The 27148-nt window shown below is 32.6% G+C and overlaps 2 protein-coding genes across 2 annotated transcripts in view; one reads left to right on the top strand and one right to left on the bottom strand.

The window, feature by feature from the left end:
• LOC106460332 (TWiK family of potassium channels protein 7-like) overlaps nt 1–10940 on the top strand; it is a 15244-nt gene extending 4304 nt beyond the window's left edge. Inside the window, exons 2-4 of the mRNA XM_013920025.2 lie at nt 4973–5244; nt 6255–6444; nt 9679–10940. Of these exons, the coding sequence (XP_013775479.1) occupies nt 4973–5244; nt 6255–6444; nt 9679–9860 (644 nt within the window). The 3' untranslated portion in view covers nt 9861–10940. The remainder of the gene's footprint in view (nt 1–4972; nt 5245–6254; nt 6445–9678) is intronic.
• A 4198-nt stretch (nt 10941–15138) lies between these two features.
• Nucleotides 15139–27148, bottom strand: part of LOC106460331 (activated RNA polymerase II transcriptional coactivator p15-like) — a 20845-nt gene continuing 8835 nt past the window's right edge. The window contains exons 2-5 of the mRNA XM_013920024.2: nt 25135–25244; nt 23691–23768; nt 20065–20170; nt 15139–17207 (exon numbers count right to left, since the gene is read on the bottom strand). Coding sequence (XP_013775478.1) covers nt 17128–17207; nt 20065–20170; nt 23691–23768; nt 25135–25244 — 374 coding nt within the window. The 3' untranslated portion in view covers nt 15139–17127. The remainder of the gene's footprint in view (nt 17208–20064; nt 20171–23690; nt 23769–25134; nt 25245–27148) is intronic.

Raw genomic sequence — 27148 nt, 5'->3', positions numbered from 1 at the left:
TGAATGAGTTTTTAGATGGATTTCCGAGATTGTATTACAAGAAAATACCAAAGGAAACATTACGTGAGGGTTTTTCAAAATGAAGCAAAATACCAAAGAACCTCTGGGACAATACGATGACCCATTTAAAAAAAAAGATCATCCTATATCTTTTGCAAGTGTTATATTTTGCCATAGCAACTAAATTGTAGGAGTTTTTTTTTCAAGGGATATTAGGGCCCGGCATGGCCATGTGATTAAGGCGCTCGACTCGTAATCTGTGGATCGCGGGTTCGAATCCCCGTTACACCAAACATGCTCGCCTTTTCAGCCGTGACGGTCAATCCCACTATTCGTTGGTAAAAGAGTAGCCCAAGAGTTGGCGGTGGGTGGTGATGACTAGCTGCCTTCCCTCTAGTCTTACACTGCTAAATTAGGGACGGCTTGCGCAGATAGCCCTCGTGTAGCTTTGCGCGAAATTCATAACAAACAAACAAACAAACAAGGGATATTAATGTTATGTTGAAAAACCGAAACGAAGCCGAGAGTCTGACAGAAAATGTGATTGATTGTGAAGTTGCTGTAAAGAAATTACTTTACTGAAAAATTATCACTACAGATTGTGCTGGGTCAGTCTAAACATCGACTTACTTTTGAAGTTCGTTACTTTACTGAAAATGATCACTACAGATTGTGCTGGGTCAGTCTAAACATCGACTTACTTTTGAAGTTCGTTACATTACTGAAAATGATCACTACAGATTGTGCTGGGTCAGTCTAAACATTGACTTACTTTTGAAGTTCGTTACTTTACTGAAAATTATCACTACAGATTGTGCTGGGTCAGTCTAAACATCGACTTACTTTTGAAGTTCGTTACTTTACTGAAAATGATCACTACAGATTGTGCTGGGTCAGTCTAAACATCGACTTACTTTTGAAGTTCTTACGAACCTTTGGATAATTTTTGAATATATGGTGAAGAATATCAAACTGCTCATCAGGATATTTATAGATTGATTCCTGGTGAAATGGCGCAACTAATTATTTGCACTTTGCTAAGGTATGGTGGAAAACTATTGAGCACACAGCTACTTCATTGCTTTACTGGAAGACGCCGGTTATCTTTCCTGGCAAACAAAATGTTGATCAGGGGATATCGCTAATGGTAATTTTCCAAATAGTCAACAAAAACGATGTTCTAGATATTTGTTTGAAGTTAAACACAGAGCTACACAATGGACTATATGTACTCTACCCACCAGGGGTATGAAAGAACAAAGTATTTTTGGCACATCGCGTCTATAATAAAACACCCCGTGGATATCACTAGGCAATTACAATTACATGCTCTAGATGTATAAGATATGATGTGATAGAGAACAGTAAGATGTGTCGGAGTAATTTATCTCAGATGTCAGGCTTCTTAAAGTTAAACCACCGGAGCCTCGAGTAATGTTTTTTGGTTTACGGCCGAGAGTGTCGTTAAAAGTGGTATTGCTCAACTGGTTAAACAATGTATTTGAATCGTTTTAAGTAAGAATATAACAAAATTATACTTAATTAACCGTATTCATTACCGAGTTGATTATATTTTTGGTTTGAGTCGGTAGCTTGCTCTGATTGGAAGATAATATTAAAAATGAATCCTTTGGCTTGACAGTATTCCGAGAAATTGTGAATGAACTAACAAATATCGTCATACGTCGTAGAATCTAAGAATATTTTACTTGATGCTGAGAGCAAAGCTATACAATGGGCTTTCTGTGCTGTGTCTACAACAGTTATCGAAACCCGTTTTTTAGTGTTATAAGCCTTCAGACCACCCCCTGAGCCACTGAGGGGCATAATAGATTATGTAACTGGGTTACTGGTTAATGATCCAATGGATAAAATGCAATGGGTTATTCAAAACAGGGTAGGACCAGAGCAAGAAAAGGTCTTGAAAATGACTACGTTTCGCCGAACTTTTTTTTTGTTAAAAAAATCTTCATTGAGCATGTGTTGTATTAAGGATGGTCTTTCAAATCAAACAAGAGTGAATGTAATCACAAGAACATAGAGTTATTGATAGGGAAGAATCAATTACTACTGTTCTTGTAGTGGAGGATAAACTCCAAGGTTAAGTTTTGGTGTTCAGAAGGGCCATAAACCATACTGACAAAAATCAGGGATGTGTATAACAGAATCAGCCACAACTGTTCTTGATGATAATGTAGATCTTCATGGGGTTAAAGTTTTAAATCAACAAAGGCTAGTATCAGAACTGCACGATCAATTCGATTCTGTTTGTTTGGAATTTTGTGTAAAGCTACTCGAGAACTATCTGCGCTAGCCGTCCCTAATTTAGTTCTGGTAGACTAGAGAGACGACAACTAGTCAACACCACTCATCGCTAACTCTTGGGTTATTATTTTACCAACAAATAGAGGGATTGACTGTAACAATTATAACACCCATACGGCTGAAAGGGCGAGCATGTTCAATCTCACGACACGCATATTGCGAGTCGAGCACCCTATCCATGCCAGGTCGATGGACGTGAAACGTATTGTAAAATTAGCAGCAAAAACAAACTATTGATGCTTCTGTTGTTGTAGTTTGCTTTCCATCTACCAACAGATAAAGTTTTTAGGTGATCCCACCCTTGAACACCATACATCTCATTGACTATGAGAAAAGCATGGTTGTTTGAGAAAAAATCCAACAACTTTCATACTTTAACCTTTAATCACTTTAGAATATTCAACATTGTCTAAAGTGTCAACCTGCCAAAATTGTTTGAGATTGACTCAATATACTGGGAGTAATTAACAAACAGGTTTTACAAAATAGATATAGGGTTATGTTCAATTTTGACCCTCTTAGGACATTTCCCATAGTTCATAGCGTTTACTTACAAATTTTGGTTGAGATTGGCCAAATAGGCTAAACGGAGTTAGGGTGCAAAAAACACATATTTCGCCTTTATATATATATTTTGTATACAAGTAGAATAAAAATTATATTCAGTTTATTCATACTAAAACTTAAGATCACGAGTCTCCATGAAATGTGCTTGAAGCTATTTCTGCGATGGTAACTAAGTTGAACATGAATGATTCATTCTTTTGAATTGCCGATCAGAAGGAAATCAACCTACCTGCAGCATCCACCGCCAACTTTTGGGCTACTCTTTTTACCAACGAATAGTGGGATTGACCGTCACATTATAACGCCCAGACGGCTCAAAGGGCGAGCATGTTTGGTGGGACGAGGATTCGAACCCGCGACCCTCAGATTGCATGTCGAGCGCCTTATCCACCTGGCCATGCCGGGCCAGACTGTGAGTCGAGCATCATAACCACTAGGCCATGCAGGGCCAGACTGTGAGTCGAGCATCATAACCACTAGGCCATGCTAAGTGAACAAGTAAGCTGGCCTAATGAATGATGTAAATATTTTTTCACTTGATCAGATTCAGAAAAGGGATTCAATAACAGTAAATTTGGAATAATTTTGTCCATCTTTCCAGCCTCAATGCTTCTCTTATTCACTTACATGCAATCGTAAGCTGCTTATTGTAACTCTTAGGACATCTTGTGAGAATTTAGAATATTCAGGAGAATACTCGTCAAATAACAACAGAAACCTGAAAAAACAAAACTTGTATTGGAGAAGAGAAGGGTAACGAAGAGACTAGTAATAAAAAAGAGGAAACACCTGAACTCGGTGGTGCTTCCCAAAAGGCCCCTCAATGGCACAGTGGAATGTCTGCGGACTTATACTGTTGGAAACCTGGTTGTGATACCCGTGGTGGGCAGAGCACAGATAGCCCTTTGTGTAGCTTTGTGCTTAATAACAAACAAACAAACAAAGCTTCCCCAAAGTATTTTCATTGTGCTTTTTATCATGTATTCAAATAATCTTGGAAAACACCTTGCAAAGAAGCTGGAAATGTTATGTTCAAGATACTAATCCAAACGAAATTAAAAAGCATTCTGTTCATTGCAAAGCGAGTTACTGTACAATTACACCACTTTTGGGCTGTAAACATCGCAGATGGAAAATAAGAACCACAATGGTTTCACATTCAGTGTTAAGATTATATAATGCCTGTAATGTTTCGACGGGTTTGTCACCCCAAGCCTGGATAATGTTATGAGATATATGCTCAATTATCAGAGGGAACAACGTGTAATAAAATATCCAGGCCGATGGTTTTTATCAAGTGAATTCGAAGTCTGGAAAGAAATTGGGAAGTTGTGGGGTTTGCCGCAGAAATGAAAGGACCGGAGAACGGAAACTACTGTGAAACGAGGAAGGAAGTAGATTCTAAGTTCAAGGAAGTAATCATAAGTATATCTGATGCAGGAGTAAAATCTCGAATTGTCTTACAGAAATTCAAAGAAAGTTTTAATAACTGAATGGTAGATGGATTCCCAACTGACTCACAGGAAAAATTATAATTGATTTGTTTTTGTACTTAAAATGTAGGAATTACTTAATGGTGCCGAAAATTAGTATTTCATCTTGAAGTTCATCCATTTCCAATTTTTAAAACAGTTTGTAAAGATCATCCTGTGTACTTTGTCTGTACTGCTTTTATTAAAATGCATTTGGTTATATTTTTTGCTGAAAGATATGTTTATGATCAAACTTGCTCTAATGAATGGAAATCTAAAGTCACCTAATTAGGTCAGTTTTAGTTTTATCTTGGTTTTGAGCGCTTCATACCTAACCGACATGTTTAACCGACATAACTAAGAGGATGAGATGATGCGAAAATGTTATCATTACATTTCAGGAACTTCCATAGGGTTAAGTTGCAAACTCAAATTAATATTACAAAGTGTATTTAATACTAAGTATACACCCGCAGAAAACATTCCTAAACTTTAGAAGATTTATTTGTGAGCTCATTTTGAAACTCCGGATTGACATATAAAAGTGATAACCACACGATTATCGTGTTTTACAAGATATTCCTCAAAGCACTACACTCTACTTGTAGGCTATGGACACATTTCTCCAGATACTTGGCTAGGGAAGGTTGCTACCATATTGTATGCCGTCATAGCGATTCCACTACTTTTGGTGTTCTTGGCGAATATTGGTGATTTCATGGCTTCGACTTTTCGCTACGTTTACAGCCGACTGTGCTGTCGATGGTGTCGGTCTCGAAGGAAAATTTCTGAATACCTAAAGAAAGCCAGAGCTGGAGCAAGAATTCCTTCAGTAAACGAAGATGCAGTCGGTAGAGAAGAGTACATGCCCACTGATAAGGTAAGGGACTTCATTCGATTTTTCTTTCACGCATTAAAAAGCAAAAATAAATATATAAACACACACACACACACATATATATATATGGAACTATTTGGAACTTTCTTCCCATTCTAAATTAAAAGGTGATTTTGTGAATAAGACACAGTTATTGTTCATTTTAATATCGAAATGTGATAGAAAACTGAGAGTTCACAACTTTTCAAAATATTTTACATTTTGATTAATTAACTAGAAAAGATTTTCCAGAGCAATAGTGATTAAAAACCTGAATATTTGGTCTTTATATTTTCGAGAAGAAATGTTTAAGTTATTTACATTCGGGAGTATTTTTTGTTCTAATCGCTTTCAAAATCCTTTCATTTGTAACACAGATGCAATTAAATGGCAGACTTCCTAATTCAGTTGTAACACAGATGCAATTAAATAGTAGACTTCCTAATTCAGTTGTAACACGATTTTGATGAATTAAGACATTTTATGAAAGAACTAAAGTTGCCCTAAACAAAAACAAAGAAACAAGCATACTTGTTCAGCTTATTTACCATCGCAGAAATAGCTTCAAACATATTTGATACCATGGCTCTATCGATCTTTAAAATTGTGTAACTGAATTAGGAAGTCTGCCATTTAATTGCATCTGTGTTACGACATAATTAGGAAGTCCGCCATTTAATTGCGTCTGTGTTATAACTGAATTAGGAAGTCTACTATTTAGTTGCATCTTTGTTACAAGTGAATTAGGAAGTCTGTCACTTAATTGCATCTGTGTTATAACTGAATCATGAAGTCTATCATTTAATTCATCTATATTAATAAAATATTTTAAGTTTACAGTCTTTCTAAACATGATTAAAAAATACGAACGTGGTTATTACGTTTTAGGATGGAATTTTAATTCATAGATCAAATGTTGAAATTTGTTTGCTTCTCTTTATTCTAGTGATCTTCAATTAAAGATGTTTAATTTTTATGCCCTGATAAAGAAATTAATGTTCATATTCTTTCAGGTGATTGTACCAATCGTTTTAAACTTGCTGTTGATTTCCTTCTATATATTGCTGGGCTCTTTAATGTTTTCTTACTGGGAGGAATGGGATCTTGTTAGCTCTGCATATTTCACCTTTGTTACCCTCAGCACCATCGGCTTCGGAGATTACGTCCCAGGAAATTCTTTCATGGATTATAAACAAGGCACCAGTAAGTAGTGAGATTGTAAACCAGTAGTTTTTAATTTAAGAACTTTTAATCTACCCTCCCTCTACTTAACTTATTTCTTTAACAAATGTTGAAAGTTTGGTTGGTATTGCGATAAACTGTTTTTTTTTTATATTTTAATTTAGATGTTTGTTTGCTAGAGGGAGCTAATTATGATGATTATGTAATATATCTATAACGTTCGTGAAAGTTAAGGCCTCTTTAGAATATAGTAATTTCGGGCAATATGTAGAAACAAGGGAACAGTATAAACACAAGATCCAGTGAAGCAGTCAGTTCATGAGCAGTTAAAGATTAATGTGTTACAGAGTATTTAACGAGTGAGTCTGTTTGTTTTGCAATTAAGCACAAAGCTACACAATGGGCTATCTGTGCTCTGCCAACCACGGGTATCGAAACCTGGATTCTAGCGTTGTAAATCTGCAGACATACCGCTGTGCCACTGGGGGGCACGAGTGAGTCAGTTAATGTCGCATCTGTTATTAAGGAAATTCATGAAGTACATTTACCTGTAAATTTGGGGAAGGTAACATTAGTATCATAGTTTCTATTGAAACGTTGTTTATGAACTTAGAGCTACAACTTGTGTAAAGTAGTAAATGTTACTGAATGAATAAGTTGATACGTTATTGTTAAATGTATTGGACTTGCATCATTTTTACCAAATGATCTAAAAGAACGCCCGCTTAAATACAGAACAAGTTTCAACATTGATGTCAGGAGTGGGATTATTTTTGTGAAAATAAAACAGTATGACAACATGCTAGAAATGACTGAACACCCCAAGAAGGTAAAAAAGAACGAGATAGGAAAATAAAAAGAAATTTTCCGAAAATTACCAGATTTTACAGAAGTCTTAATTTTCATGAATTTCCTAGATATAATATGTCATCAATATGATTAGCTCCCTAAAGTAAATAAAAAACTTGAATAAAAATATTTAAGGTATAGCTTACCATAGTATGATGAAGGTATTATCCGATTAATAAATTCAAGAAAAAGACGCAAGGTTTTGTTAATATCCAAAAATATCCAAATATTTAATATTAGAGGTAGACAAAAGATAGAAATGTATCAAAACATGCCTGAACATTTTCATAGGTTAAAGTAAGTTCGGCCTTACTGATTAAACACAGAAGGCATTTGCCTAGAATAGTAAAATGTAGAAGTGGAAATAAAAGTAGTAGTAATAGTTAAAACAATAAGTTGATGGGAAGAGGACTATTGATCAGAATAATACAGTAATATTTGTAGCGTCAATAATATCAAAGTTAAAACAATAAGTTGATGGGAAGAGGACTATTGATCAGAATAATACAGTAAAACTTGTAGCGTCAATAATATCAAAGTTAAAACAATAAGTTGATGGGAAGAAGACTATAGATCAGAATAATACAGTAAAACTTGTAGCGTCAATAATATCAAAGTTAAAGCAATAAGTTGATCGGAAGAGGACTATTGATCAGAATAATACAGTAAAACTTGTAGCGTCAATAATATCAAATTTAAAACAATAAGTTGATGGGAAGAGGACTATTGATCAGAATAATACAGTAATATTTGTAGCGTCAATAATATAAAAGTTAAAACAGTAAGTTGATGGGAAGAAGACTATTGATCAGAATAATACAGTAATATTTGTAGCGTCAATAATATCAAAGTTAAAGCAATAAGTTGATGGGAAGAAGACTATTGATCAGAATGATACAGTAAAGCTTGTACCGTCAATAATATCGAAGCAGTAGTTAGGCATTTTATTACGTTTCAATGCGTCATTGCTTAATGTTTTGTGAGCCGTAGCCAGTGCTGTGTTATTGTTGTAGCAAGTTCCAGAGTCTGGACTAGTGCACAGGTGGATGAGACATCTGCCACATGGGTAACGTTGAAACAAAATCAGTTCTTCCTTTCCATATTTAGTAAAATATTTTAAATCTATATGATGCCATAAGCACTTATCATCTGCTACATAGGTAGGGGTGATTGATGTAAATGATAGTTTTTTTCTTGTCTGAGTGCAGTGCAGATCTGCATAGAAACTGTTTTTTTTTTGCATTAGTTTTCATTGACTTTAATCAGCCTAATCACGTAAAAGAAATGAAAAATTAAAAAAATGATATGACCAAGAACTTTCACACGTAGAATTAGCTTATTTATTTATGTCGATTCCGAGTACAGGAAACAAAAGGCAGTTGAATTAAATTATAATGACTATGTTACTGAAGTTTCAAAATAGTGTAGTGGCCAAATGATTTAAGGCAGCTTCTTGTACTAAAAGGTACACTACAAGTAGGCCCGGCATGGTCAGGTGGTCAGGGCGCTCGACTAGCAATCTGCGGGTTTGAATCCCCGTCCCACCAAACACGCTCGCCCTTTCAGCCGTGGGGGGTGTTATAAGTAACGATCAATCCCACTATTCGTTGGTAAAAGAGTAGACTAAGAGTTGGTAGTGATGACTAGCTGCCTTCCTTCTAGTCTTACACTGTTAAATTAGGGACGGCTAGCGCAGATAGAAAAATAGAAAGTGCAAAATAAAGATTTTCATATCACGAATTCCGTTAATATAATGAAGCATTTTGACCGATCTCCTAAAATTCGTTGTAATAAAGAATAATTTATTCGCGATATGAACTTCTATCGTAATAAAGGTCGTTATTTTTTTTTTAGCGCAAAGTTATACAATGGACCACTTGCATTCTATCCACTGCAGGAAGGTCATAGATACGATAAAATATTTATCAATGCCTAATGGTATTTCATATGCAAGTTTAATCCTACAACAGTGGTGTAAATTCCCCCCCCCCCTCCTCCGTGGCACAGCGGTATGTCTGCAGACTTACAACGCTAGAAACCGGGTTTCGATACCCTTGGTGGGCAGAGCACAGATAGCCTTTGTGTAGCTTTGTGCTTAATTAAAAAAACTAACAAAACGTAAAATCTCTATTCTCTGGCGACTTCTGATAACAAACGCAAAATTTTTATTTAATAGATTCATGTTTAAAACTTTGATTAATTATAAATATCATATGAAGAATTTTACCATTTTTTTATTTTACGGTTCCTTAGGCGTTTATAAGTTTAATAATATATCATTATTGGAGAGAAAATAGGTTTAAAAACAATGACAAGGTTTATTTTTAATATCTTAAGTATTGTAGACTTGTCACATAATGAGGCAACTGTTAATATGATCACTAAACGAAAGATTGTGGGCTTCAGGTTCCTCGTTGAAAATGCTAGCCTGCTGTCTTTACGTCGTTTTTGGTATGGCCTTGGTAAGTATGTGTATTAATTTGATGGTTGAACAGCTGGTTGAGAAAGCCAGGTGGTTGGGCAAGGAAATTGGTCTGATCAAAGAAAATCCGGAGACAGATGAAGACGCCCAACCTTTAACAGCCTAAAGAAGATCAGATGAGGACATCGGCAACGGACAAGGACAACAAGTGATGTATTGGAAATCTGGGATTCTACGGGTTACTTTTCCAACACAATCAAAGTCTAGATACACTAATTTTATGGAATATAAACTTGCTTCACTGGCTTTATAAGTATTTGAGTAACTCATTTGAATCTCAAATGTTCTAACCTTTAGAAATTCTTATCCATATACACTGTTGTAGTTACCCGAGAAATCCCAGATTTCTGATTCCTTTTAAGTCTTTAAGAATAGAAATATTTGTTGATTAAGTATGTTTTTAGTCCATAGCTCTAGAGCTACAAATAACAACTGCTTTCTATTTCAGTACTTGTTAAGTGAAGTTCCCTCTCGGGAAATATTAATTGTGCACGTTTCCAGTATTAAGAGTGCACTCACGGGTTTAGTCTGAGGGTCACAGACCAAACCCACGGGTGGACTAATACATGTGATGTATTAAGTAAAAGAGATAAAATGGTAAAGAATATTAAGCTACAATGCATGTTTCTGATATAGAAATAAGATACGTTATTGTCAGTTTCAATCACTTATAATATGTTTTTATAACGAGTAATTCACGGGCATTGCTCTTCGGCGTGTTGGGAAAACTAACGTCTGTGGAGTGAATTACACACACACACACACACAGAGAAATATTTAGAAATGATTCAGAGGATCCTGTAAACGAGCAGTGAGGGCGAAGCCATCTTCATCTTTAACACTTAAGATATAGTACCAATCAAACGGATCAAATGATGTTTTCCCTGTCAAATTAATAAACACTATTCTTGGGTGAAATGAATTTAAAACAAATTGATGTCTTCAATCATTTTATAACTATTTTATTTTCCCTAATAATCTTATTAATATTTATTCAAACTAGAATATAAGCTAGTACCTCTATACAGAACTTTAAGTTATCTTGAGCTTTGTACAAGTAAGATTGAACACTTTGTTGCGTAGTTTGAGGTGCAACACTACAGTTTTGAATATGCACCCTTTTCTTATCAGTGCCTTACGTATTTCTATGATCAGATTAATAGTGCTCAGCGTGTGAGATTGTATTGTGCTATAACGAAATAAAAGCCTTCTGTGCAAATCATCAATTTGTACCTTACTATTGACATTAAGACACAATAATACACATTTGTGATGGTAGAGGGCGCTGTTGAAACGTTACTATTGACTTATGCTTACAATGTCTCAATTTTCGACATATGTCACACACAAATATATAGGTCGGGGCTTAGGGAATCCAAATAGACATACTACGGAAAGTAATCCTGTTGTACTTCATGCGGAGATAATTACGCAATTTAAAGCGGATACTTAGAACAGTTTTAATGTCAAGCTGGTCCGGTGATTTTGTAGATACAGCTTAATTATTAAGAGTTTTGGAAGTTTCGTTTAATTTGACCGAGGGGTTTGCTATGGATACTTAATTGATCACGGACACATTTTTACGAGTCTCCAACTTTTGATGTACCCGCTAAAAGTAAATAAAAGCTGATCTTTATATTAACCTTAATGAACACTGCAAGTAACAATTGATCTACACAAAACGCTGCGGTTTATTTGTTGAATTTCTAGTAAAGTTACTCGATGACTATCTGTGCCAGCCGTTCTTAATTTTGAATTGAGAGACTAGAAAAAAGGCAAACAAACAGTGGGCTCTTGACTGCCACATTGTAACGCATCGATGACTGAAAGGACAAGCAGGATCAGCGACATCCTAATCACCAGGTCTATTGTGGATTAACAGGTAATCCAAGATCACCGCAGTGAGCATTATTCTGCAAGATTCAGCGTAGGGAGGAAGGAAGAGAAGAACCCTCAAATAAAGACGATTGTCAAACCCCAAAAACTGCCTTGGACACGGTAACTCCCTATCAAGATGGTCACGAAATTACAGGAATAGCAGTTAGAAAAACTGGACATTGATTGGCTGCTATAAAAAAAAACAAAAAAAAACTAATGGAACTAGTACGTAAAACAGAATCAAAAAGAGTGGTCCTTTACATTGTGGGAGGACACATCAGTGATAAGGCTGGTTGTCTCTTGTAGTTTTGGGATACTTCGTGGTTAAGATATAGGATTGTACTTGCAAATTTAGTCTCTGGAGGGCGTAGGAAACTCCACAACAAAAATTATCTACAGATAAAACTTCATTCAGAGTGGTGTTTTGGGTAGATACCAATCGCAATGCTTAACAGCGGTCTATAGTTCACAGTTAAAAAATAGAATCTTCTATGATCAATGTTAATTATCTATTAGTAATCAGTAGCGTACTCATTTAAGGTATATTACATTAAATTTCAGAGAAACTGAAAAATGAAGTTGTGGACAAGTTTATTAATAAGTTTTCTCAGTGTTTATTTTTAGATAAAGTTAGGATTTAATTATCATAGTACAAGTTTATTAATAAGTTTCTCAGTGTTTATTTTTAGATAAAGTCAGGATTTAATTATCATAGTATAAGTTTAGTTTTGAATAAATAATTTAAATATGTAAAACATTTTTTTATAAAACAAGCAAACTATGAGTTAGCTATTATTTACAAAGAGGGACATTTTACTATTTTAACACCATGACATAGTACATACATAGGATGTTAGTGTGCAATTTTATCACAAGGAAGTAGTATGTGTTCGGATCTAACCTTGAAAATAGCCAATGTTTAAAAAATGACATCAACAACCATATTGAAAAGTATATGGCACAAATTGACTGAAACTCAAAATAACAACCTCATAACATCACACTTGCTATATTCTACTTTGCACTATTCAGATCACAATGTCTATTTTTAATTGATCATTGTCCTAACATATGCAATGCAGAGTTGATTCATTTACAATTATTTGTTATTTATGGACAAAACGTAGTGGGGGGGGGGGTTATCTCAACTTCAGTATATTTCAAAATATTTATAAATGCTTGACAAGGAAAAATTATTTTAGTTCATCCTACCGAGATATACCCTACACACCGAAATGTTTCTCCAATTCACCAAGATAAAAAGTTATTATTTTGCTAACAACATTTTATAGTTATTGATGATTCATAGTTGTTTTTAAAATATCCTAATTTTAAAAAGAATAATTTATCATGATTTTAGAAGAATGCTTTGACTTAGCACCAGTTCCCCGTGGCTTTTAAAGAAATGTGTCTATTACTAGCCCACCATGATTGTAAAGTTGTGTGTTGGGAATCCCTAGTGTCTGTCTGATTCCATACTTTCAAGCAAAATTACTGTTTTGTATGTTTTTAGAAGATAGTTTTAGATCCTCATGAGACTTTTTTGTGAAATACCAGTGTCAAGTCAGATACTTCCTTGTTAGCCAATTGATAATTTACAAAAAAATATAAAAAATGTTTATCATAAAACACTAGCAACCAATAAATTAATTTTTATGCTTTAAATAAAATAAATAAAATGTAGACCTTTTTCTTATAAGAAAACTATGCTGTGTCTCAAGCTACTAAATAAAATAAAGTGCACTTATATCACACTTCAAACATTGTCTTCAGTCAAAAAAAAAAAAGTAGAAAGCATGCAAGGAAGAGTGGTGCTTTGGACATGAAAATCTTATGGCAGAGCTTTTTGCAATGGAAACTACAGTGAAGGATGATTGACAAGATGCATGATCATCAGACAGAGCATTACCAGTTATGTTGTTCTGTATCTATTTACACTATTTCAACTAAAATTTTCTACAACAAATACTTAAAACATTTATGTGCAAAGATTTTATGATCAAAAGTTTTATTATTTTTCAAAATCATATTGCTTAATATAAAAACCACTTCAGCAGCTTACATAATTTTACACCTTGATATCTCTCATATATTTATATAAATTAAAAACACATTTTTAAGCTTGTTTTTTTCTATATAAATATAAGTAATAAAACTACAATAATGCCATAACTAGTTAATGTTAACTTTTAATTGATCTTAATTCCTTCAAAGCATCTACATACATTTCCGTTTTTTTAATATCACTTCTACATGTGGTAAAATAACCACCAGAAACATTTAAAGGACTTATTTTAACACATTATGTGGTTTTACAATGCTTACATATACTTCTAAAAAAATATTCACACAAAAAAAATCTTTGGAGATGTCGCTTTATCCTAAGGAAAAAAAAAGTAATAAATCACAAAAATTTAAAACATGTACAAAGCATAAAAACATAGTTCAAGTACAAAAGACACAGTCTCATAGCTACTAGTCAATTAAGCAAACAGGTTTCTATTTAAGAGATGCTCGACTTTGGTTGGAATATCGTCACATAACGTGATGACGGAGCTGAAAAAGTCACAGCCATTCTGAACATGATACATCAGTTATTTTATTATCAACAGTGAATAAGTAGTTAAAATGAAAGTTTGTTGGTTAACTTTGACCTTTAGGTTTGTCTTGTTTTTAAGCACAAAACTAAATAATGAGCTATCTACACTGTGGGTAATGAATCCTGATTTTTTAATGTCATAAGTCCTTGAACTTGCCACCAGGTGGAATGACCTTCAGGATATGTCCTGTTATTTTGAGAATTATCACAATTCAGTTTCTGCAACTTAAGAAACAAAATTCTAGAACAAGTTTTTTTTTTTATTATTTCCAAAAATTTGATTTAATAAGCTGCAGTTTTTCAGTGCTAAATGACTATTAAAAGTATTATATGTGCTTTAACGACTGTAGTAGATTTTTGTTTAGCCAAGAGTAGCATTACTATAAAATACATTAGAACAAGGGTGCTTTTATTTGTGATTCAAGCACGAAACTTCATTTACACTTTAATATTAACTTAAAATAAAATTTGGGGTAAACATTGTGTGTAAATTATGTTGGAAATAAGGAACACAATAAAAGATTTAAATGTACTTTTAGAGTTTCCTTACAGTGAAAGAAGCAGTTTTCAGTTTGGATTAAGAAGTTATTTGTATGCACTGTTCTACTCATAAATAGAAACAAACTTTAGAAAGAAAAAAGTAACAATACTCGGATATTACATAGTTATACTTTTCATATTCAGCACTGTGTGTACACGATACATTTTTTAGGTGTTACGTAACATAGCTAGTTATTAAGTATTATGTAATACTGGAATACCTGAGCTAATACGTGGTAAAAGTCACAATTATTTAATTATGTACTACAAGCCCACTTATTTACCAATAGTGTGTTACTAAATCCAGTTATTTACCAATTGTGTTACAAGATCCACTTATTTATCAATTGTGTGTTACAAGCTCCAATTATTGTTTGTAATAAACAGCCCCAATTATTTATTTAATTTGTAATACATGCTGTTATGTCATACAAGCCATAATTCTTCATTGATTACATAATAAAATTCACAATTATTCAGCTATGATGTCATACAATTCACACATTAATTACTGTGCTGTATAAATCATGTTATAAAAAAAAATCCACCAAGATTTAGCATGTTACACAGTATATACCAGTAATATTCCTCTAATGTATAACCTAACGTAGATAATAAATGTCCAAGTATAATTTAATTGATTTGAAAATAATAAAGATTCAGCCAGGAAAATGGGTATTTGTAAGATACATCACATTTTAAAGATTCAGCCAAAAACAAAACAAAACAGGTATTGGTAAGATACATCACAGTTTAAAGAATTGAAAATAATAAAGATTCAGCCAGGAAAACGGGCATTTGTAAGATACATCACATTTTAAAGATTCAGCCAAAAAACAAAAAAAACAGGTATTGGTAAGATACATCACAGTTTAAAGAATTGAAAATATTAAAGATTCAGCCAGGAAAACAGGTATTGGTAAGATACATTTTAAAGAAGGGTGACTTGCATCAAATCAGACTAGAGTTGATTTAACACTGTTGTAATTTCTTCATATTTTATTTGTTAAGGTGTTCAAAAACATGCATAAGTATCCACAGTTTGTATTTAAATGAATAGTATTTCAACCTTATGGCACTTAATGTTCAGAAGCACATAGACATGTACAACCACTTACAGCATGCAGATTCAGGCTTTTCTAGAAACACATTTCATGCATCCTTTTATACAATGAAAGCACTTTTGCAACCACTAAAGAAAACTAGTCAGAAGTAATATCAAACACTTCAAAGTTATTTTAATTTATTATTTTTAGATCCAATAACAACAAAAAGCATTCTCAACCTATCTGTTTTTAACTTGGATGTCCGAGGTCAAATTTTTTCAACTAAGGTGTATAATGAGGTAGACATTAATTACCTTATTACCCTTCTAATGTACGCATCTATAATGAATTAACATTTATAATGATACGAGAATTCAGAATCGAAGTGACTAAAGGTTTTATATCCATGTTTGTAATATCACGCGAGGAAAGCTCACAATAAACTCTCAATAAAGAAATGAAAATCAGATTTGAAATGACAACATTTTCTTTATCCATTTTTATAACATCATGTGAAGTTTACAAAAAAAACTCTTAAAGAGGAAAGAAAAGAAAAAGAGAATACAGATTCTAAATGATTGTAGTTTTCTTATCCATTTCCATAATATCAAGTGAGGAAGTTCACAAAAAAACTCAGAAAAAGAAAAAATTTCATCCATAAATATTTACCTTATAATAGTCTGAAACATTACTTAGAATATTCTCCAAAATTAGCTTCAAAATTTAAAAAAATGTCATAACTAAATTTATTGTTTAGTATTACACTATCTCTTGTATATGATTTGTTAAAATTTCTTCATTCTGTAAAAATCTGAAAGAACATAATTTATGTCACATAGCCAATATTATTTACCAGTGGTTTTATTTATATTACAAGCTTACTGTAGTATAAACAATTTCATTGCTCAAAAATTTAAATTAAGGACAAACTTGTTTATCTAGACCAGATAAAATATTAGTTGAAAAGTAGCTTAATATACGTAGGCAAAGAGTTAGATGAATCGATGAGTAAATACCACAAATATCATGCAAACTAGTACATAAAACTAGTCTAAGTAACTACAATCATAAGACGAATGACATGCAATACAATTGGTAAAAACAACACTTAAGAGCTTATGAAAGACAAAACAGAAGAATCACATAACATTATTGTATTAATTTACAAAACACAATGATGATATAAACATCAACCACAATTCCTCAAATTGTGTGATGTTGGACATTCTTAGTCTATACTTATAAGAACAAAAAACAAACCAATTCCCTTTCATCAGAGAAAGGTAGTTTACCAAATCTATTGAAAAAGCCTAAAACTGCTTGACGGCTTCATCAATGTTATCAATATGTGACTTCAGAGCCTTCCACTGGTCGAGATTAAGACAGATACCTAAGTAGATTTACAAATTATATTATACCTTCAGCATATTTAAGTGTTATAAACTAACTAAAAGACATGACTATCTTGATAATAATACTAAAACTACAGAGAAGAAAAGGACTTCAGTACTTAACTAACTGTAATTTGTATCAGATACACTAATGTACAGAGAATAATGAATACAAGTCAATCTATGGATTACAATTTAATAAACTTATAACATGTTCACTTTCATAGGAACTAAGCAAATGGAATTTGATGCCTAGCCACATACCATGAAGTTGAAAAATTCACTTTATTCAATAACAAGGGGATGTCCAAACTACCGATGATCAATTTAACCACTCACTTGCTTATCAGATGTAATTAAGAGGTGTTGTTAATGAGATCATACTTAATTGGCCTGAACAGAAACCATTCAACACTTCAATGACTCATGTTACAATTATAACTGTATGAGTTTTAAGTGTAAAGGCAAATCAAACAGCTATTGATAATTTCTAGCTCTAATGTAAATATCAATATTATTATTTGATTACCAAAATTTATCAGTCCCGAGGTGATGGTTGGAAAATATCTAATTATTGCACCCTGCTGATAGATATAATGTTATAACCCCAGTACTTATCTGTTAATTAAGGTGTCCAAAAGATAACATAATCATAATTACAAGAGAAGACACGACGTCACTTGCTCTCTATCAAGCATCTAAGGATATTTCTCAGTATAATCACAGTCAACAAGAGCACTTCAGTTGTGGTGCTCAAGATGTGTGAAAACACTGATATCCAGTTGCTACATCTCACTCAGTCACATAATTTACATTTAAATTATTAAGAAGCTTTACTAAATACACATGCAAGTATTTTAATGCTCCTTTCAAGAATTAAGTTAATTTTTTCTTCTATATTTGAATATGGATAGCATAATGAGAGTGCCACTATGCTCTTGGAGAAATATTTACAAGAGTGAAATAAACATTCTGTGAAGGAAGTGTGCCACTGTCTCATTTCTATGCCTAAGCTAGCTATAGAAACAATACAAATCATATTGTTTTTGAAATATGTGATACAAAATCAGTTGTAATAGATACAGGGTGGGACAAAAATTACAATACCGTTGATAAAGTTAGTACTACAGACTATTACAAAAACAAAACTGAAACCAGTTCAACAGTTGTTTGCATTAGTATATTGGTTAGAAATCAAGTTACGTTCGAAATGAAACAACTGTAAAGTTACTTTTCCTCCACCATGTAAAGAAACGCTATTAAAATGATAAAGATTAAAAATTAACCCGTTCAACTTGGTTAATAAACAGTCCTTAATTATTTATAGAATACTTGAATAAACTCATAGCAAGAATTACAAGAGGTTTTTGAAAAGTTGTTGTTGATGCTCAGTGAAGATAGAATACTCCAACTAAGCCCCAAGAAATGAAACAGGTTTAGTTCAAAAGCTGAAGGTAATGTTCAGAGTAGGCTGAATACTTTTACTAATCCCTCAGTAACAAAACAGGCTTAGTTCAAAAGCTGAAGGTAATGTTCAGAGTAGGCCGAATACTTTTACTAATCCCTCAGAAACAAAAAGGCTTAGTTCAAAAGCTGATGGGGATGTTTACTGTAAGCAGAATACTTTGACTAACTTCTCAGAAACAAAACATGCTTAGTTCAAAAGATGGGGGGTGATGTTCAGAACAGGCAGAATACTTTGACTAACCTCTCAGAAACAAAACATGCTTAGTTCAAATACTGATGGGGACGTTTAGTAAAGGCAGAATAACTATATATCATTAGATGTAATTAAATCAACATGGTTAAAAAAAACTGATGATGAATTCATAACAACATTTAAAGAATACTTACATATTAGCTGCCAGACAAAAAATTAATTTTTATATCTATTCATCTTTCATGTTTATATTAAGTTGTTCAGTCATTTTTGGACCATCTGTTTTCACATTAAGCTGACATTTTTAGTTTGCTTAACTTCAACATATGGCTGCTATTTCCGGGTCTGCACTTCTGCTCATTGAAAGAATCTTAACGATACAAATTCTGAGCTATGAATCACATGGAGTTCACCTTAAGCATATTATTCATTATGAGTTACTTGCTTTTACTTAAAGGACACTATTCACTATGAATCATGTGGCTTTACCTCAAGGATACTATTTACTATAAATCATGTGGCTTTACCTCAAGGATACTATTTACTATGAATCATGTGGCTTTACCTCAAGGATACTATTTACTATAAATCATGTGGCTTTACCTCAAGGATACTATTTACTATGAATCATGTGACTTTACCTCAAGGATATTATTTACTATGAATCATGTGGCTTTACCTCAAGAATACTATTTACTATAACTCATGTGACTTTACCTCAAGGATATTATTTACTATGAATCATGTGGCTTTACCTTAAGAATACCATTCACTATGAGTTACTTGTCTTTACCTTAAGGATACCATTCACTATGAGCTACTTGACTTTACCTTAAGGATACCATTCACTATGAGTTACTTGACTTTACCTTAAGGATACCATTCACTATTAGTTACTTGACTTTACCTTAAGGATACTATTCAAAGTCACAAAGAGTAGGGAGATGTCACTATTCTATACTTCACTGATAGTATCATTATTTAGAATATACTGATAAAAGTACTAGTCTTAATTTTCACTCCTGCTCCCCATATAAAAACAATAAATCTCAAAGAGTAATATGTTTAATAGAGATTGTTGAAATAATCAGATCACTACTGACAAACTTAAACGATACTACAAGCAAATAAAAATTGCTTACGAATACAGCAGACCAAAATCCATAACAATACTGGCAAACATCTTACACACATACCTTTTTTACCAGGTTTCAAGTCTCCATCTGATTCATAATACTCTCTGATGTCCACCATAACCTTTCCTCGAAATTCCCTAACACTGACAAACCGCATCTTGGAAAGCTAAAAATACAAGGAACGTATTACTTAAGCAACAATCACATGTTCGTCAAAATACAACATTATAAGGTTTTTTTCATGAAAACATCATAAGTCTGAATTCCAAGTTTCATTGTTTCGTTCACACATTTAAAGTTGTCACACATAATGGTTCTGACAAAACTGTCAGTTTCTCACAGATAGGGAACTATTACTGATAACCAGCAACTACGTCAATATCTAACTTGCAGATATGTGTAAAATGAATGTTCAACAAGAGATAGTTCGGTATTGGTAATGTTTCTGGTATCTAGAAGCTGGATCAGTTTTGACGACTCCTGACAATGTGGGTAACAAATGAATGTTCAACAAAAGATAGTTCGGTATTGGTAATGTTTCTGGTATCTAGAAGCTGGATCAGTTTTGACAACTCCTGACACTGTGGGTTGCAAATGAATGAGAAGCTGTGGTGTGAATAGTTTTTGTTGTTAAACAGAAATTGATCAGAATATGACAGAAATTCTCTTTACATAAGTTAATAGCTAGAAAAACTATATCACCATATTAATTAGAGTAATATTTTGCACAAAAGTGTAGCCTAAAATCTATCAGAGTGGGTCCTGAATTATAACTTACACCAAAGACATTTTTTATAGAGCTGGGTGATTAACTCAACCTAAGAACAATTACATAGTTTAGTGTCAGGTAAAAAAACAACAACATTAATTCAAATTACAATTAAATCCAGTAATGTCAAGTAAATAATCAACTAATGAAAAATCGGGTTTCGATTATTCCAACTACCCAAGTCTCTTGAGAGTAAATAATTAACTGAATGTAACTGATTAATGAGCTCAATGATTAATCGATTAGCAAATTCCACTAAACATTCAGCTCTAAGGTATATACACACACACAATACTATAAAAACACAGAATGTAATAAAATGTATAAATCAATAAAAAAAAACAACACCAAACAAAAGAACTAGCTTATGGTGTGGAGACTGTTCTATAGTTTGTCAATCTATATACATGTGCGAATATTGATAACAGTTTTTGTTAGAAATAAAGATACACACACATCAGTTTTATGAATGAGATTAATTTTCTATAATTCCAAATTAAAATGAATTCACTGTCAGATTATTTATTGCCTTTATACAGTTGGTTTTTAAGCTTGCTTGTTTGCAATTAAGCACAAAGCTACACAATGGGCTATCTGTTCTCTGCCCACCATGTGTATCGAAACCAGGATTCTAACGTTGTAAGTCCGCAGAAATACCACTGTACTACTGGGGGGGCTGGTTTTTAAGACTTATAAAATAGGTAAATTAATATGTAGAATTATACACAGACTGTTCTCTACATTCAAATACTTTTATTTGTGAGCTTTTGCCAATTTTACTGGAGCCTTCATTGGGTAAGAAGACCAAAAGATCACAAGTAAAAGAAAAATATTTTAATGTAGAAACAGTTTGTATATAGTTATACACAATATGCATTGTAACATTTGTTCCCCTTTTCACTTATGTGTATTTCATTCTCAGAAGTTTCAAACTCAGCAGCATGTGGTATACTTTATACCTATGGGATAGCATTTCAAAATTAATGCTGGATAACAAAACTTTGTTTACTTCAAGTTAAATGTTTAAAATGAACCACAATAATAGTCATGTTTATAAAAAAAAAGAAAATCTCATCCTTTATCCAATCTTAATAGATTTAGCTTGTCTGCAAAGAACATGTGTAGGAAGCCTGAATGTAAATGTTGCATTTTTGGCAGCTGGTGCCATGTTTTACAACTTAAAGCCTTCTGGACAATGTATGTTCACTATTAATAGTCACAAATAGGATTTTTGTAAATGTTGCATTTTTGGCAGCTGGTGCCATGTTTTACTACTTAAAGCCTTCTGGACAATGTATGTTCACTATTAATGGTCACAAATAGGATTTTTGTAAATGTTGCATTTTTGGCAGCTGGTGCCATGTTTTACTACTTAAAGCCTTCTGGACAATGTATGTTCACTATTAATGGTCACAAATAGGATTTTTGTAAATGTTGCATTTTTGGCAGCTGGTGCCATGTTTTACTACTTAAAGCCTTCTGGACAATGTATGTTCACTATTAATGGTCACAAACAGGATTTTAGGTCGTACACGTAGAAATGTTATACACGAGTCAAAGGAAGTCATTAGTTCACTCTCTATTAGCATGTGTGTTTAGCTTTCATAAGAGTTCCTTTATTTACAAAAAGATGTTGAGTCGTTGGAGTCGTTCAGAGGCAAGCTATAAGGATGACTCCAGGTTTGGAGGATTTAACATACTTAGATAGGTTTAAGTATCTTGCTATATTTCCTTTAGTGAAGAAAGGCTTAGGGTGATGTGACTGAGATTCTTGACAGTTCTTAGAATTAATTATGTAGTTTTTCTCCCATTAATGCAGTGGTTGCTTGATTAGCTCTGGGAACGAGAAGGCTAGCTTGCTGGTTTAGCAGTTATTCTGAATATTAGTACAATTAATTCAAATAAAATAATAAAAATAAACAAGTAAAAAATAATATTGTGTTGTTAATTCTTAGCCAGAAAATATGACTTGTAAATAATTTATAATAAAATTGTTAATAATTACAATTCATTTACTTGATTTAGTTCATTCGCACCGTAAGAGCCATTGTTCATGAAAATTGATAATATAAACAGCTCCTAGACCACTACCATCTGTTGTATTCCAGCTCTCTGACGAGCCTTGATATTGAACAAAAGGCCTTGTTAGCACTGGAAATGGCATGTGTAGTGTGGTCGACATATAATACATTCTACTTTGCTTTCACTCATATCTTCTTTGAATTTCCAAACAATTTACAGGCAATAAGGCTAGAGGATGCAAATTGAAGATATGGAAAAGTCTGACAAAGTTACAGTTAAGGCAGCATTATACTATGGAACAGTTTGCCTTCAGTTGTGGTAGCAGCAGTAACACCAAAGGAATTAAAGGAAAATTAGTTGAGTATTTTGAAAATCGGGGTTGGACATAAGAAGAGAGGTATCTATATGTAGTTTGTCGTTGGGTTATGGTACAAAATGGCCTTATGTTTTATTTGGAAATGACATGAACTGTAATATGGCCAGAAATTTGGGACTACTAAATACTACATTGGAATTTGATAGTTCTACTGTCTGATTTGAAAAGTCCTTTTATACTTCATTTACACTTAGACAAAAACATAATATATTTTACAAATTTAGATAAAAATATTCTACACAACAAACAAACAAAACTGTATATCATTATATCAAAAAACAAGTTCTGATAAGTGTTTACTTGAGAATTAAAATTGAGAATTTACAGCAATTAAAATATTTTATCAGATAACATTTCCAAGATGAGGTGTACATCATTAACATCACAGGTCCTGAACTAGTAAATATTAGAAAATTAAATGTGGATCACAAATAAAATGTAATTTTCATATGACAAGGAGAGATTTATGTTTACCTGAGAAAAAGTATATGATTGAAGTATGAATATACTGTTTCTTACCTGAAACATAGAGTCCTCACTTTCTTGTTTTGATTTTGATACCTTATCAGTCTTCACTCTTTTGGGAGGAGGATTTCTCTAAAAATTTGAGTATTAAATAAAAATACAGAGTAATGCAAACATACAACTAGTTCTACTTAAAGTTCACAAAACTGAAATAAACTTTGAAGTCGTGCAAACAAATATAAGCTTTGCTTAATCAACAAGTTTTTTCTCCAGATGTTTACTAACTAAAGATGTGAGCTGGAATATTTTTACATTTTTTTTTTAATTCATATGCAACAGCTTGACTATAGTCTCTAATTCTTGTTGTTGAAATTGACTAAGTTACAGGAAGTTAGGTTCATTACGATTCTTCAGTTGGAAATAATTTGTGGGATGCAAGTATGGTTTTATATTTATTGTTTTGTTATTAGCCAACAGTGTCAAAACTGTGAACTGTCTGTGATTGCCCTATGATCTATACTTAGTAGCTATATTTCATTTGAAAGCCTAGTTTAGAGAAGTATAATATAGTCTCTCTTCATTTTCAATTCTAATTTAGGCTTAATACTTTGTTCCTAGACAAATGGTTTCTAGAATTTTCTATAGATCTGTTTTCTAGGCCTAATGTATGTGTATATGTGTAATTTGACTAAATACATAGCTGAACATAATTTATGAGGGAGAAGTTCTACGAAATTCTTTTATAAGCTTCAGTCAGCTTTAATAAGAGAGAGAGGAGTAAATTTTTCTTTATAATACAAACGACTGCACCATCAACCAAACTCATAACACTATACTAGTAGTTTTAAGTGGTATGTATAAGAAGTGTAAATAAAGCCAAATTCAGGCTTAAAACAGTTAAAACTGAAAACAAAACCTTTATTGTTAGAGTTAAATGTTAGAACTACTGCACATTTTACAATCACCAGCTGAAACTTATCAATCTATAAACTTACAATAAGGTACTAAAACTTCTGTATGTAACTAAACAATTAAAGACAAGAAAAGCTAAGGAACAATATATAATAATTTTGAAATCTGTAAAACACAATGTCCTTAGAGCTACCTACATACAGTAAAACTGTGGCAAACACATGAAATATGTAATGTTTTTTTTTTTGGACAAAATTTTAGGGTTAACTCCTAAAAATGGTTTCTTTCTTTTTCAATGCATGTAGGGACTCTAATGATGTATTAATTTTAGATAACTGTAATTCTTATTCGTTCTGTTCTAAGATTTATTGATGTTTTATTAACAAGCTTAGTTTAAACAATCTATTTGAGCCACATATAAACTGATATACTACATGCACATGAAGTATAGATATGCATACATATACAAGATCATCAAGATTAAGGCTTACACTGACAAAAGACACGTAATAACAGTAAGTTCACACATAAATGTATTTTCTGCTTGAATAAATTATACTGGAACCAAAAAAAAGAACTATCATACATCATCGGGTCCTGAATCAGAGTCACTGGTAGTTTGGAAGACTAGAAAGTAGTTTTTCAAATTATATTTCAGAATTATTTCTTTGTTTGCAGGAAAGTTTCCAGGCATGTCTAGTAAAAAAGAAAAAAAAGCAGTTTCCACCCTCCACTACTGCAGATGACAACACATAAGCTGATCACCCTTTTATAAAAATATAACTAATTGAGCTGGAGTTTAGACTGTATTTTGAGAATCTGAAGCTTGTGTCCTCTGATCTTATTATGTTCAGAATATAACACAAAGAAATCAGAGACCTCTTATCATGTCAATTCCTTATATATATCTTTGTAATCCTTCAATAATATCACCATTTATTTTTCTGTTTTCAAAAGAAAGATATCTTAACCTATCACTACAAGATAATCCTTCCATCCCTGGAATCATCATTATAGTCCTCCTCTGAACACTTTCCAGCAAATCTATATCATTTCCAAAATGCAAAATGAAATCAGTATAAATAGTGAATTTTTGAATTTAAATTGTTTCTTTGTTTTTTTAATTTTCTCAAGGAAGGGTATGTAAAGATAGTCTTGAAGGACCAAATGGCATCACTGTTACAGGTTATTATAAAACCTATAAAAAAAATAACTTCTTATACTCTTTATCCCCATAAGGTAGCTTTACAATTCAGAAAGTCAATGTAGCAGCACTCCCCTGAATCCTTTTCACTAAGTCAATATCCTTTCTCACAGTACTACGTACAGTTTTAGTTTTGTTATTTAGGTAATACCTAACCAGTGATTTCTATAATGAGAGAATTTCCTCTTTTGACTCATAATCAATGTCAAATTCTTTTAGTTTTGCTACTACAATAGAGTAAATAACTCAATGGCTTGAATGACTTATCCATCACTATGCCAAGATCATTTTAATCAGCCTCAAGTGGGTTTCCTTCTAGGTCGAATGTGGTCAAAATTATTATGCTCAAATGGATTATCTTGCACTTACTGTAATTAAAGATAATTTCCAACTAACCAGCTGATCAAAGTCAGTATGTAGTTCTCAGCATTCTTAATACATCATCTGTAAATTTTACTAAATTACTAATTATGCCACTATCATTATCATAAGTAGGAAAAAGGTAATGCCCAAGCTATGAACCATAAGGCACTCCACTATTAACGGTTTGATTAGACTCCATTAAAAAAATATTTTGCCCTCTCTCTTCTACCTGCCCAACAATATTATTTACTACTCTTTCCCAAGCCCCTTGCCAATGAGATTTTCTTTTCTAATTTTATGTTCTAATTTTCTAGATGATTTTACAAAGCTTCTTTTATAAGACTCTTAAGTATTTTCATATTATAGAAGATTAACTGGCCTATAATTTTCTGGGCATGTGTTTCTAACAAAAACCTTGCCATCAGCATCCTTTGCAGGTCAAATCCAAATTTTAACATTAGGCTTACCTTTAATATTCTCAAATTGAAAAGAATCCAATCATTTACTCTTACTAATACTAGTGTTAACATTACTACTACTACTACTACTACTACTACTAGTAATACTAGACAGCTGCTTCGTTCTCATACGAGTCATAGTCATAAGCTCTTTGGATTCTCATTTCTTTTACTTTTAGCTTTACAACCAGATCCTAGTTTCCTGTAGTTCTATAGTGTAAATCATCCATGCACAGTCTACATTTTGAATATATTAATTAATTAAGTTAGCTTAGCACATTAACTTAAGACTTTAAGAAACTATGTTATCGAGTTATCCGTTATTAACTTAGAAGTTATTGCATAATGCATAGGCCACCTTATCAATCAAGAGTTGAAAAACTATTATTTACTAATTAGTAATTTCTATTATGTTAAACACGGTTCTTCATATGTTTGAATAGTTTTCTACTGACATTCAGAATCATAATATACATATATCAACAATATAATTACTGAATCAACATATGATATATTCTTACCAATTCGATAATAAAACTCAATTCTGAAACCCAAACCTCCAAGTAAAACTTTGC

This window comes from Limulus polyphemus, unplaced genomic scaffold (assembly GCF_000517525.1).
Source record: "Limulus polyphemus unplaced genomic scaffold, Limulus_polyphemus-2.1.2 Scaffold754, whole genome shotgun sequence".
In the NCBI taxonomy this organism is placed as follows: Eukaryota; Metazoa; Arthropoda; class Merostomata; order Xiphosura; family Limulidae; genus Limulus; species Limulus polyphemus.
Note: the sequence above shows the minus strand (reverse complement) of the source record. Positions and strands in the feature narration are given on the sequence as shown.